At 48.7% G+C, this 12324-nt stretch overlaps 3 protein-coding genes across 3 annotated transcripts in view; 2 read left to right on the top strand and 1 right to left on the bottom strand.

The window, feature by feature from the left end:
- The window catches only part of LOC119375614 (histone H2A), a 372224-nt gene that overhangs the window by 305953 nt on the left and 53947 nt on the right, over window positions 1-12324 (top strand). The gene's annotated exons all lie outside the window — the stretch shown is intronic.
- LOC119375606 (uncharacterized) lies at window positions 968-2254 on the bottom strand. Its single transcript, XM_037645820.2, has one exon. The coding sequence runs from the start codon at window positions 2252-2254 to the stop codon at window positions 968-970; it is 1287 nt and encodes a 428-aa protein (XP_037501748.2).
- Window positions 5860-12265, top strand: LOC125756462 (uncharacterized). The gene is made up of 6 exons (XM_049411271.1): window positions 5860-5992; window positions 6081-6219; window positions 6822-6969; window positions 7097-8062; window positions 8103-8559; window positions 12075-12265. Exons 1-6 carry the CDS (start codon window positions 5860-5862, stop codon window positions 12263-12265), a joined length of 2034 nt encoding a protein of 677 aa, XP_049267228.1.

Below are 12324 nucleotides of genomic sequence, written 5' to 3'. Positions count from 1 at the left end.
GGTGGGAACACTGATAATGTCGTTCGCTTTACGCTTATGTAGCGCCAGAATTTATCGGGTGCGCTTTTGATAAACTTTTGCAGGGTGTGTCCATAAAATTGCCGTTTTGCATCTCGTAACTTTCCTTTTAAGGTCGACGTTAGCGTTGCTATTTGAGAGCTAGCGCTTCCTAGCCTTTTTTAGTCTTCCTTACACGCTTGATTTTGCGCTTAAGGTGAATTATGTCGCGGGTAACCCATGGGTTGTGCTTTCTTGTAACCTGTTTTCGTTTGGGAATAAAGTTAGATATACAATGCATGATATGATGCTTAAACTGTGCCCACACATCATCTATGCTCGCGTTATTATCTGCACATAGCTCAGAAAACTCGGGATACTCGTGGGACAGGTAGGTCATTATTGCCGCATCATTAGCTTTATTAAAGGAGAGCACATATTTTACTGAGCCAGTTTGCCGTATTGGAGTCGCAAAAGACAAAGTACACAGAACTATTTTATGATCCGATATGCCGTCAATTGCTTCAACAGTTGCGCTGTCGGTGGAAAAGTGATCGCTTACAAATACAAGGTCTAGCACTGAGTGCGACTTTCCTTGCATTCGTGTATTTTCAACAACAAGCTGAGTTAGATTGAAAGCAAATAAGAAGTCGATGACTATATTGTTCGACAGAGGACCTGGACTTAATGATGACCAATTTACATCAGGTAGGTTGAAGTCACCCGCCATGATAATCCTGCCACCGAGCGTATGCAAATTCATGTAATCCAGGAGGGGATTTAGGTACTTCGCATCGGCATTCGGGGGCCTGTAAACGGCTCCAACGTACACGGAGCCGTCGTTCAGGAGAAGTTTACACCAAACTGCTTCGACACCATGCACCTCCGGCATGACCGTGTAAGCGATTCCCTGCCGCAAAGCAATTGCTACTCCTCCGCCTCTAGTGTCCCTATCTTTTCGGACAATTGTCTAACTCGGTGGCACGATTTCATGGTCACATATATTTGAATGTAGCCACGTTTCACTCACAGTTACAATATCAGGTTTTAGAGCCAATAAAACAGCTTCAAATTGTTCTACCTTATTCGCAAGACTTCGCGCGTTAACATTTAGAAGGGTTATGGGCGTTGTCGTCGAGTAGACTGCGCCGTTGATAGTTGCTCTTCGTTTTTTTTTTACTTCGATATTTTTACTGCCTTCATCCCAAGTAAAAAGACGACCGTTTATCTGAACTTTGTCAAAAATAAGCCTTACCCTCTCCCCTCTATCGCGGTTTTCTTTCGTGACATTCCACAGTTTTCTTCTAGTTTCACGCACGCCAAACGAGTAATCCTCGCTTATTGAAAAACCACTCCCTTTCAGTTTGGAACAAGACTGGAGTATTTTAACTTTGTCGCGATAATCAAGCAACTTAAGAATTATTGGCCTGTTTTTTGGTTCGCCTTCTCTAGTTCTACCAAGTCGGTGGATACGTTCAATACCTGCAGTCTTTATGTCTAGTGTATCTTCAAATATTTCCTTTGATACGAAGTCATGAAGCTTTTGAAAGGACTCGTTTTGTTGTTCCTCAACTCCGTACACAATCAGGTTTGACCTCCGACTTCTGTTCTCTAGTTCTTCGATTTTCCTGTTCATGCCTTTGATGTTGTTTTCTAGTTCCGCTATTCGTTTTACGCAGTCAGAAACCTGCTTTTCCAGTCCACTAATTTTTTCAAGTTTCTTATCGATTGCAGTTAGTTTCTGATTTGTGACGGATTTTTCTTTCTTGATTTCCTTTATGTCGTCCGCGATTGCCTTTAGTTGCTTTGACCAATCGCCATCTGTAGGCCCTGGGTTACTTTCGACGTCGCCACTAAGTAACAATAGGAAGCGAAGAGAACTAGTCACGTTAGTAAGCACTTCGCACATTGACCATGGGCATGGCAGCACGAATAAGCAAACGTTATTGCTACGGTAACACTTTCTGTATCGTTTGCTCACCTGTACGAAAAACATGATCGGGTTTGAGGACCGCATCATGGCATCGCCGCCATGCCCACTGTCGAGTGCCGCGCTGAAGAGCCGTTTTATAGTCCCGTTGACAGATGCATCCGTTAGCGCCCCTGGTGGATCCGATGACGTCATCTTTGCTCCTCCGGGAACGATGTTTAGCCGATGAAAGACCACGGGCATCGGCTTTTCTTGATCGGTGACCGAGAACATAGTCGGCGATGAAGGGGCGTTGTCAATCGGTGATAGCCGATTGACAACGCCCATTGCACCATACACCGATCAAACAATACAAAGCGAACAACACAAAGCTAAAAAATGAAAGACAACCACAAAATAGAAAGCGTGCGTGAATGTGTGCATATTTAATGGCCTGCTAGGTTATTTTCAAATTGATCTGCACTGATACTTTCTCGCGTTAGTAGTGGCAGTTGATTCCATTGTTTAATGGTTCTTGGGAAGAAAGAAAACCCATAACTGTTAATGTGCATCTGAGGTATTTCGAAAGAACCATCTTTGTTTCTTCGTAATGATCTACCTTGTCGTGATATCAAGTACTGACTGCTATTGAATTTAAATTTGTTTTTAGTGAGAAGGTAAAAAAAACTTTAATCTTGCTTGCCACTGCGTTCAGCAAGCGTGGGCAAGTTTAGCAAACTGAGCATTTCGGTGACGGAATCTGTACGAGAGTATCGCGCTAGACCTTGCTGCTCGACGTTGAACTCTTTCCAGTCTCTGAATTAACCCTGACTGATGAGGGTCCCAGATTATACTGGCATACTCTAGCGTGGTTCGAACGTAGGTCAAATAAGCTGTTAGTTTTACTGACTGTGAGGCTAAATGCAGTTTCCGTCGCAAGAACCAGAGCTTCTTTTCCGCATATATTGACAATGCTTCGCTCGCCCGAAATACCAGCGTGACAAAGGTATCTTCAGTTGGCCGAATGTATGTGCATTCCATGGGCGTATGCTGTGGGGCAATTTTAGTAATTTCTGCCGCGAGCTGCACGCGTCCAGTGGCAGCAGCGTCTTCTGAGCAGTTCTGAGACCGCATGTGTTTCCATTGGAGGGGTCTGGGCCAGCCGCCGCGCAGTACCCCTCAGAGACGAGGACGAGACAGTGAGAAACACGTCTTTATCATACAAAGACTCGGCCGCAGCTCACTGTCAACGGCCACTGAGCGCGAGCCTCGAGCGTGCCCCTGTCCATCGTTCTCTTCTACCGTCGGCGCGCTCGCGACTCCCGGTCCCATTGCATATAAAAGTTGCACACGCAGACGCCACAGTTGCTGTAACGCGCCTACATTAGGTGCATTTAAGCGCGCCTACTGTCGTGAGCTGCGTGCAGGGGCAACATGGCCTTCTGAGCAGCTGAACGATAATCTATTTCCGCAATTAGCACTTATTTGCAATTCGCGTTTTAGCGTTGCATACAGTGGTTCTCTATAGCTGATATTTTGTATTTAGTTGCTTTTATACTCGGAGACTACCAGCTAAGTTCAAATTTTCCAATTGATCTGCACTGATACTTTCTCGCGTTAGTAGTGGCAGTTGATTCCATTGTTTAATGGTTCTTGGGAAGAAAGAAAACCCATAACTGTTAATGTGCATCTGAGGTATTGCGAAAGTACCATCTTTGTTTCTTCGTAATGATCTACCTTATCGTGATATCAAGTACTGACTGCTATTGAATTTAAATTTGTTTTTAGTGAGAAGGTAAAAAAACTTTAATCTTGCGACTGCGTTCAGCAAGCGTTATTGTTAAGCATCACACCACCGCGTTAAAGCGAATGCCAAAAGCCTGCCACGATGTCAAGCTAATCTAGTAACGTTGGTCAAGTACGACATCCACAAATTTACCAGCAGATGTCTCCCGCAAAATAAAATTGTTAATGCACTTGTACTTCTCCCTTGTTAACGTCCATGTGTACTTGGCACTCCCCTTGCACAGATGACGCAGCATGAACTTACAAAAATATGAAACAGTTGTTCTGCACAAAATAATGGTTCGTTTGAATTGCTAGTATACTATATTCACAGTAGTAGACAGGTTGGCTTGTTCGCAATTGAGATTTTTACATACATAACACAGAAACACGGGGACTATAGCAAATAGGAACAAAACTGAAAGAACTCGGCCATATGTGTACTCCCTCGTCCACCTGCGCATTATGGTGAAGTTCACTTATACAACAGGCACTTTCAATTATGCTACGACTGATGAAATATCACCCAACCTACGTTAGAACACAGTGATGACTTGTTGCCTAACTGCCTGTCACGTATTTCTCTTTCACAATGTGTTCTAATGTGTAGGTCATCTGTTCTACACGTTTGGTAATAAAACACTGGCTGTTACATTGAGCGAGCAGTGTTTCACCGATTTATATTGCATGCATAAGTTCGTTTCTTACATTTGCATGCACGACAGATAGTGATACCTGAATTGATACAAGAAAGTGTTTGCACTATTTTATTCGAATCAAAACATTAGCAGTTCTCATGTCAGTGCAAGCATATGTATATTTCCATCTTTGTGCACACAACCTGCACCCAATACTGAACACATGGAACAACATATACAGTACATCTCAAGCACTATATATAATTCACAGCAGTAAAGCAACATAAAAGTAGGGTGTAAAACCTCCTCATAATGCCTACTGACATGTGCACTTCACAGTGCCAGTATCTAAGCACAATCCAAAGAAATGGGATGCACGAAGAACTTGGTGTCAGCCTACACATGAAGGCAACTAATTAGTACAATAAGGCTAGCTTTACTTTTGAGAAATATGCAACCATGCAGATAGGCATGTTCTAGTTTTTTTATTGCATGAGTTTCGACTATGGCATCAAAACATGTCGCACATGATCATACAGTTTTAATGAGAACTAACAGACAATAACGCCAAGGAAAGTATAGGGGGTGTTATCTGTAGTATTTAGAACATAAATGTGAAGAAAGTAAAGTGGACGAAAAGATAACTTGCCGCCGGCAGGGACCGAACCTGCGACCTTCGAATAACGCGTCCGATGCTCTACCACTGAGCTACGGCGGCGGACATCCTCCCGTCCACTTTATGAGGTATATATGTGCATTTGAACCTTGGAGTGTTAGTCAGCGCCAATCGCAGCCGTGGCGGCGAGTGTGGAACACTCTTTTTTCGCCTGTTGGCGTCACGTAGCACGTGATCTTTACGAGCTGGTAGCTGACCAATAATCCCTCGCATACTACCTGAAGGCATCAAGTCTGCCAGAGCGAGGCCCTCGCTATGAATGAAGGAAAGGAGATTACTCTTAAGAGCTCGTTTTCTTTGTTAGACACAATATTAATGAGAACTAACAGACACTAACGCCAAGGAAAGTATAGGGGGTGTTATCTGTATTATTTAGAATATAAATGTGAAGAAAGTAAAGTGGACGAAAAGATAACTTGCCGCCGGCAGGGACCGAACCTTAATGAGAACTAACAGACAATAACGCCAAGGAAAGTATAGGGGGTGTTATCTGTAGTATTTAGAACATAAATGTGAACAAAGTAAAGTGGACGAAAAGATAACTTGCCGCCGGCAGGGACCGCACCTGCGACCTTCGAATAACGCGTCCGATGCTCTACCACTGAGCTACGGCAGCGGTCATCCTCCCGTCCACTTTATAGGGTATATATGTGCATTTGAACCTTGGAGTGTTAGTCAGCGCCAATCGCAGCCATGGCGGCGAGTGTGGAATACTCTTTTTTCGCCTGTTGGCGTCACGTAGCACGTGCTTTTACGAGGTGGTAGCTGACCAATAATCCCTCGCATACTACCTGTAAGGCCGCTTATGGCTGCGAGCCGTTCAGGAGAGAGGGCAGGGGCTCTTTAGCACGCCGATGGTGGCCGCGGTTTGGCGCCAAGGAACGAACCGCGAGTTCGCGGAAGGCCGAGAGGGGTCGGCGCCGTCTCCCGCTGTGTTCGGGAACGTTCAGGACGGTCGAGCCGTCTGCGGTGGCGCCATGCGGGCAAGTGCGTGCTGCCTCCCGTTTGAATGTGACATCTGGCCCAGAGCCGTGGCGGTCTGGTTTTCGAGCTCCAGGAATTCCGGTCAAAACAGGGACTGGGTCTGGGGTGCTGGCCGCGCTGTTTGAAGGCATCTGCCGGCCACGGGGACACGCTGCAGAACACCCCCTGTGGAGTCATGTTCGCGCCGAGTCGCAGGCGACGGCCTGCATGCTGGCAGAAGAGTGGAATGTGTAAGCGATAAATTCCGCGCACGTGGTGTTGGCTCCTGACACCGTGAATGAACACGCGTGTAAGAGAAAGGAGGAAAGCAGTGTTTCTCGGAATATCTGGGCTTTCCGTTTAGGCCCGGCCCGGTGGGCGGGGGCCAAGAAATACGCTCTGGTTGGCCGCCGTGGTCAAGGGATGGACAAAGAGCGGCCACCGCCCATTTTCTTTTTTCTTGGCAGGAGATATTGAGCTGCACGAGTGCGGCACGACAGTCTGGGCTGTAATCAGCGTTGCTGACAGATCGGTGAGGCTCCGTACTATTACGTAAGGCTAGCCTGGGCTGAAATCATGTGTTGATAGATCAGTGAGGCTAGCGGCGAGCGCAACGTAAGACAGTCTGGGCTCTAACTTCTTCAATAAGTAGAAGAGTGAGACTGTGTGTTATTCCTGTTTAATCTCGTATATTTCTAGCTCAGTTGTATCCATTATTTTACGTTCACATAAACTACTAAATTCATCTAACCACCACTGCTGCCTACGTGTGAATGCATCATCGCTGCCGATCATCAACGAAGATCTCCGTGATCGACGACGACGAAGGACCATCGAAACTTTACTGGCGCAGCCCGACAGGATCGGCAAGCCACACGAAGAGCAACTGCAAGGTGTCCATCGAGCCAGAGACGCACCACTGCAAGGAGGTGCCAGCGAGTCCCATCGCCATCGAAAGTCGTCGGGAGCCGAACCACAGCGGAGGCTCCCAGCAGAAACGGGTGAGCGGGATTCCTTACGCTTTGTCTAAGTTGGCATGGCTGTTGCTCTGTGAGGCTAGAGATGATCACGCGCAGAATGGCAAGCGCTGTGGGGTCTAGTGTGGGCGAGGATGGTGCATCTGAGCAGAGGGAAGATCAGAGACAGCAGGAGCTTCCGAGCTTCAGAGAGACTGAGTCTGAGCAGTCGGTCACCGGAGGTGGTAGTGGGGCGCTAGGCGCTCTACAAGATCCGGATAGGTCAGATCCAGAGGGAATGGCAGTACGATGCCTGCAGCTCGAGCTCGAAAAAGTACGCCTACAGCTTGAATGTGAACGCGTAGCCCTACGCAGAGCAGAGATTGAGCAATCGAGTAGGTCGCCTTCGATGTCGGGAACGAACGACCGCCGCCATACCGGCATTGACGGAGTAGCACAATGCGCTAAGATGCTGAAGGCATACAGGTTGCCGTGCGACGCGGATGTCCCGATGTGGTTCGATGAGGTGGAAAAACTGTTTTCATCCTTCCAGGTACCGGAAGAGAACGGAGTACACTTGATAATGCCTGCGCTGTCTGAGCGAGTCCGCTATATGCTGTGTAGCTTGAGTGAAGAGGAGTGTGTGGAATATGAGATCGTGAAACGTGCGGTACTAAATGAACTTAAGCTCACCCCAGCTGAGTACTTAGACAGGTTTCAAAAGGTGACGAAGAAAAGAGAGGAAACATGGGCTCAGTTCGCTTCTCGGGCCAGAACGTACTTCGCGTATTACCTGCAATCTCGTAATGCCGATACTAAGGAAGCGGTTGCTGAGCTAATGGTCGCTGACCGAATGAAGGCGAGTTTGGGCCCGGAAGGTCTAGAGTATGTTCTTTTGCGGGAGGGCGAAAAGTGGTTCAAACCTGTAGAGGTTGCTAAAGTTCTCGAGACTTTTGAAGAGGCGAAAGGAAAGGGTCGAGCAACTAAGACGGTTGGAGTGCCAACTGCTCCGCCGTTAGCCAGGCAGACCGGCATAGAAAAGGCCAATGTAAGGTGCTACATTTGTCGCGGTCAGGGTCACGTGGCTAGGGATTGTCCTCAGGCCTCAAGTAAGGAGCAGCAGGCGAAGTTGACCACTGTGCCTAAACAGAGTCCACAATGTCGCCATTGTTGGTAAGTTACCGCCACCCGAGCAGGAAAGGGTGCTGAGTGCGAGGATGGAAGTATTCGAGCGAAGTGCTGGCTCGGGCCGGTCGAAACTGGAACTTATCCCGATCACGTGCGGTGGCATAACTACTGAAGCTGTGCTGGACACAGACAGTGAAATAACGGTGATACGTGAAGGGATACTTCCGCAAAGGGTAAAGGATTCATCGGGCGCAGTGAGGCTCCAGTCGGCGTTTGGAAAAACCATCCAAGCAACTTTGGCTACATTGCCAATAGCTTTAAACTACCCGGGAGGGGTGGGACAACCACAGAAGGTTGATCTGGTGTGTGCTATTACTGACCAGCTCGCGGATGGAGTTAACTGTCTGCTGTCAAAAGAGGATTGGGAGTTACTGCATGCACAGGAAGACAATGGGAGTGAACGGGAAAGTGTTACGCATGTCGTCAGTGCAGTGGGACTTCGATCAGGTGAAATGAAAGAGAGTGATACAGCAGTTTTAAACTGTGGCTACGGTGAAACGGTTGATGAGGTTCAAGAATCGGGAGAAGCTTTTGCCGATCAGGTCACTAATCAGCGAGAGCAATTTAGAGCTGAGCAGCTTTCAGATGATAGTCTTCGAAGGTCATGGGAGGATGCAAGAAAAAAGAAAGCTGGCATGTTTGTGGCAGAAGGGCTCTTATACCATCAGGACTCTTTAGCGGGAGTCAAGGTCAGACAGTTAGTCCTGCCGGTTGATTGAAAGGCGCAGCGAGGTGTTGGAGCTGGCGCATGAGTCCTTATGGGGTGGACACTTGGGGTCGAAAAAGACCAGGCAACGCATAAAGTATAGTTTCTTTTGGCCAGGAATGGAAAGGGATATTGTTGAGCATTGTAAGACATGCCATCAGTGCTAGGCGCGGTCTGATAGAAGGCAAAGTGACAAGATACCCATTACGCCACTCACGCGGCCGGAACACCCATTCCAGGTGGTTAATGTAGATGTCATCGGCCCTATCGATGTGCCGTCGGCGAGAGGCCACAGATATGCCCTGTGCCTCGTTGATCTTTGCACTAGATGGCCTGAGGTGGTGCCACTCCGATCGTTGACTGCAAGGGCCACATGCGAGGCATTACTGGAAATTTTTAGTCGCACCGGTGTTCCGGAAATGGTCTGTTCTGATCAGGGCACAAACTTTAAGTCACAAATGACACAGTTGATGTTGGAAAAATTGGGCTGTTCACCCAGGTTTTCCACCCCTGAACACCGCGAGAGCAATGGCGTGGTGGAAAGATGGAACAGGGTTCTCAAAAATATGCTGTATCATGTAATAGAACGTGACCAAAAGAATTGGGACAAGCTTGTCCCATTTGTGCTGTGGGCGTACCGCGAAGTGCCACATGACACCACAGGGGTGTCGCCATTCAGGCTGTTGTATGGCAGAAACCCGACCGGGCCTCTATCAATTTTGCAACAGACTTGGACGGGTGAAGTAATTGTGCCGGCAACTCTCAGAGAGAAACCATCGAAGTATTTGCAACAACTGCGTGAGCAACTAGATCTTGCCGCGAGCGTAGCGGAATTGACAAGCACTGCACACCAGGGCAGATACGCTGAAGTGTACAATAGGAGGGCGCGAAGTAAAGAATTTAATGTTGGAGACCAAGTGCTGCTGTTTGATACAGCTAGGGCAACAAAGATGGCGGCCAGGTGGTTGGGGCCGTTCGCGATAACAGGTAAAGAGCGGGAACACTCTTATCGCCTACAAATGAATGACGGAAAGTCCTCGGTGGTGCATGCAAATCGGCTCACGCCCTACTATGCTAGAGTAAGCCACGTTGGGGTAGTCTTCGAGGAGGACGAAGAGTTTGGTGACGTGGAGTACGCGCCACAGGCGGTGCCTACTGCAGATAGAGAGAGTGTGATACTCCCCGAAAAGCTGGATCACTTGCGTCCTGACGCGCGGAAGGAGATTGAGAGGGTATTTCAGAAACATCGCTGTGTTTTTGATGGAAAGCCTGGGATGGCTCAGGTAGGCCGGCATCGTATTGAGTTGGAGGAGAGTTGTAAGCCCAAAAGGACATTCCCTTACCGAGTTCCAGAGCTGTTAAAGAAAGAGGTTAGTCGTCAGGTTGGAGAACTTCTTGATCTGGGGCTTATATACCCAGTGGAAAGTGAATTCGCACACCCGGTTGTGTGTGTGGGTAAGAAAGACGGGACAATGCGCATGTGCATTGATTATAGGACGTTGAATGCTGTCACGCGCGTGGATGCCTTTCCAATGACTAATCCGCGAGAGCTAATTTTCAGAGTGGGTCGCGCAAATTTCATAACTGTAGTTGACCTCAGGAGAGGGTACTGGCAGATGCCAATGGATCCCCAAAGTGAATATCTCACGGCGTTCGTGACACACGATGGGCAGTACGCGTGGAGGGTAATGCCGTTCGGTTTGAAGAACTCAGCAGCTACCTTTCAGCGGATGGTTAATGCATTGCTGTCAGCACACCAGGCTTATGCATCAGCGTACCTTGATGATATAGCAATTTTTTCAGACACATGGGAGGAACACCTTCGCCATGTGCACACTGTGTTTAGGATTCTTGGTGATGCCGGTCTGAAGGCAAGCTCTGAAAAATGCCAGGTAGCGCAAACACATATCCGTTATCTCGGACATGTGGTTGGCTCGGGAACTCACGGCCCAGACCCAGAAAAGATAGCTGCTATCAAAGGTCTTGTACCGCCGCGCACAAAGAAGGAAGTGAGAAGCCTCTTGGGGCTTTGTGGGTATTACCGCGAGTATGTGTCGAACTACGCGGACGTCGCGGGCCCGCTCACAGCTTTACCTAGGCGGGGGGTGCCAAATGAAATCCCATGGGGAGAAGATGCTCAGGAGGCGTTCGATAGCTTAAAGACGTCCTTGTGCCAGGCTGTCGCCATGAACACTCCTGACCCTCATCAGCCATATTGGCTCTTCACGGATGCGTCAGCCACGGCAGCCGGAGCCTGTTTGGCTCAAATGTCGGCAGACGGGAAAGAAAAGCCGATAGCGTTCGCTAGCCATCGATTTAACCCGACACAGGGGCGCTGGTCAACGATAGAAAGGGAGGCATTTGCAATAATATGGGCGCTCAAGAAATTTGACTATTGGCTCTTTGGAGCAGTGGTGAATGTGGTCTCTGATCATAACCCTCTGTCCTACCTGACCACCAGCACTCCGCAGGCAGCAAAGCTAGCTAGGTGGGCACTTTCATTGCAGCGATACAATGTCACGGTGCGCCATCGGAAAGGCGCGCATAATGCCAATGCGGATGCACTGTCAAGGCTTCAGAATGGCTTATGGGAGCCAGCTCAATAACCAGCCATGCTAGCTTGGACGGGCGTGAATGTTCCCGTTCACCTCAAGTGTGGTGTATGCTGAACTATAGAACTGCACGGAACTCTTCGCGGTGCATTGGACTCTTTGTAGATATATATAGCTGTATCTAGAGCACTTGTGCCACATGCATACAATATTTCTTTTTGTTTCTTTGCAAGTGTCGTGCTTTATAGTGAAATGAAATATGTCATGTTGCCTTGCCTGTATAGCCCAATTTTACATGTATGCTTTATTGAGTGTATCATTCTCAGCGTTATTCTGCATGGAAAGGCTGCTTTTCGTTGATCTGTAAATAATTTTTCACAGAGCCCGGACGTAGTGATCCAGCGGCCTTTGTTTAATTTATAGTATAGCTGAGCACGTTTAGAGCCCAGTATACTCTTTAGGAGGGGCGTGTAAGGCCGCTTATGGCTGCGAGCCGTTCAGGAGAGAGGGCAGGGGCTCTTTAGCACGCCGATGGTGGCCGCGGTTTGGCGCCAAGGAACGAACCGCGAGTTCGCGGAAGGCCGAGAGGGGTCGGCGCCGTCTCCCGCTGTGTTCGGGAGCGTTCAGGACGGTCGAGCCGTCTGCGGTGGCGCCATGCGGGCAAGTGCGTGCTGCCTCCCGTTTGAATGTGACATCTGGCCCAGAGCCGTGGCGGTCTGGTTTTCGAGCTCCAGGAATTCCGGTCAAAACAGGGACTGGGTCTGGGGTGCTGGCCGCGCTGTTTGAAGGCATCTGCCGGCCACGGGGACACGCTGCAGAACACCCCCTGTGGAGTCATGTTCGCGCCGAGTCGCAGGCGACGGCCTGCTTGCTGGCCGAAGAGTGGAATGTGTAAGCGATAAACTCCGCGCACGTGGTGTTGGCTCCTGACACCGTGAATGAACACGCGTGTAA

Source organism: Rhipicephalus sanguineus, chromosome 11 (genome assembly GCF_013339695.2).
Source record: "Rhipicephalus sanguineus isolate Rsan-2018 chromosome 11, BIME_Rsan_1.4, whole genome shotgun sequence".
NCBI classification, from domain to species: domain Eukaryota; kingdom Metazoa; phylum Arthropoda; class Arachnida; order Ixodida; family Ixodidae; genus Rhipicephalus; species Rhipicephalus sanguineus.
Note: the sequence above shows the minus strand (reverse complement) of the source record. Positions and strands in the feature narration are given on the sequence as shown.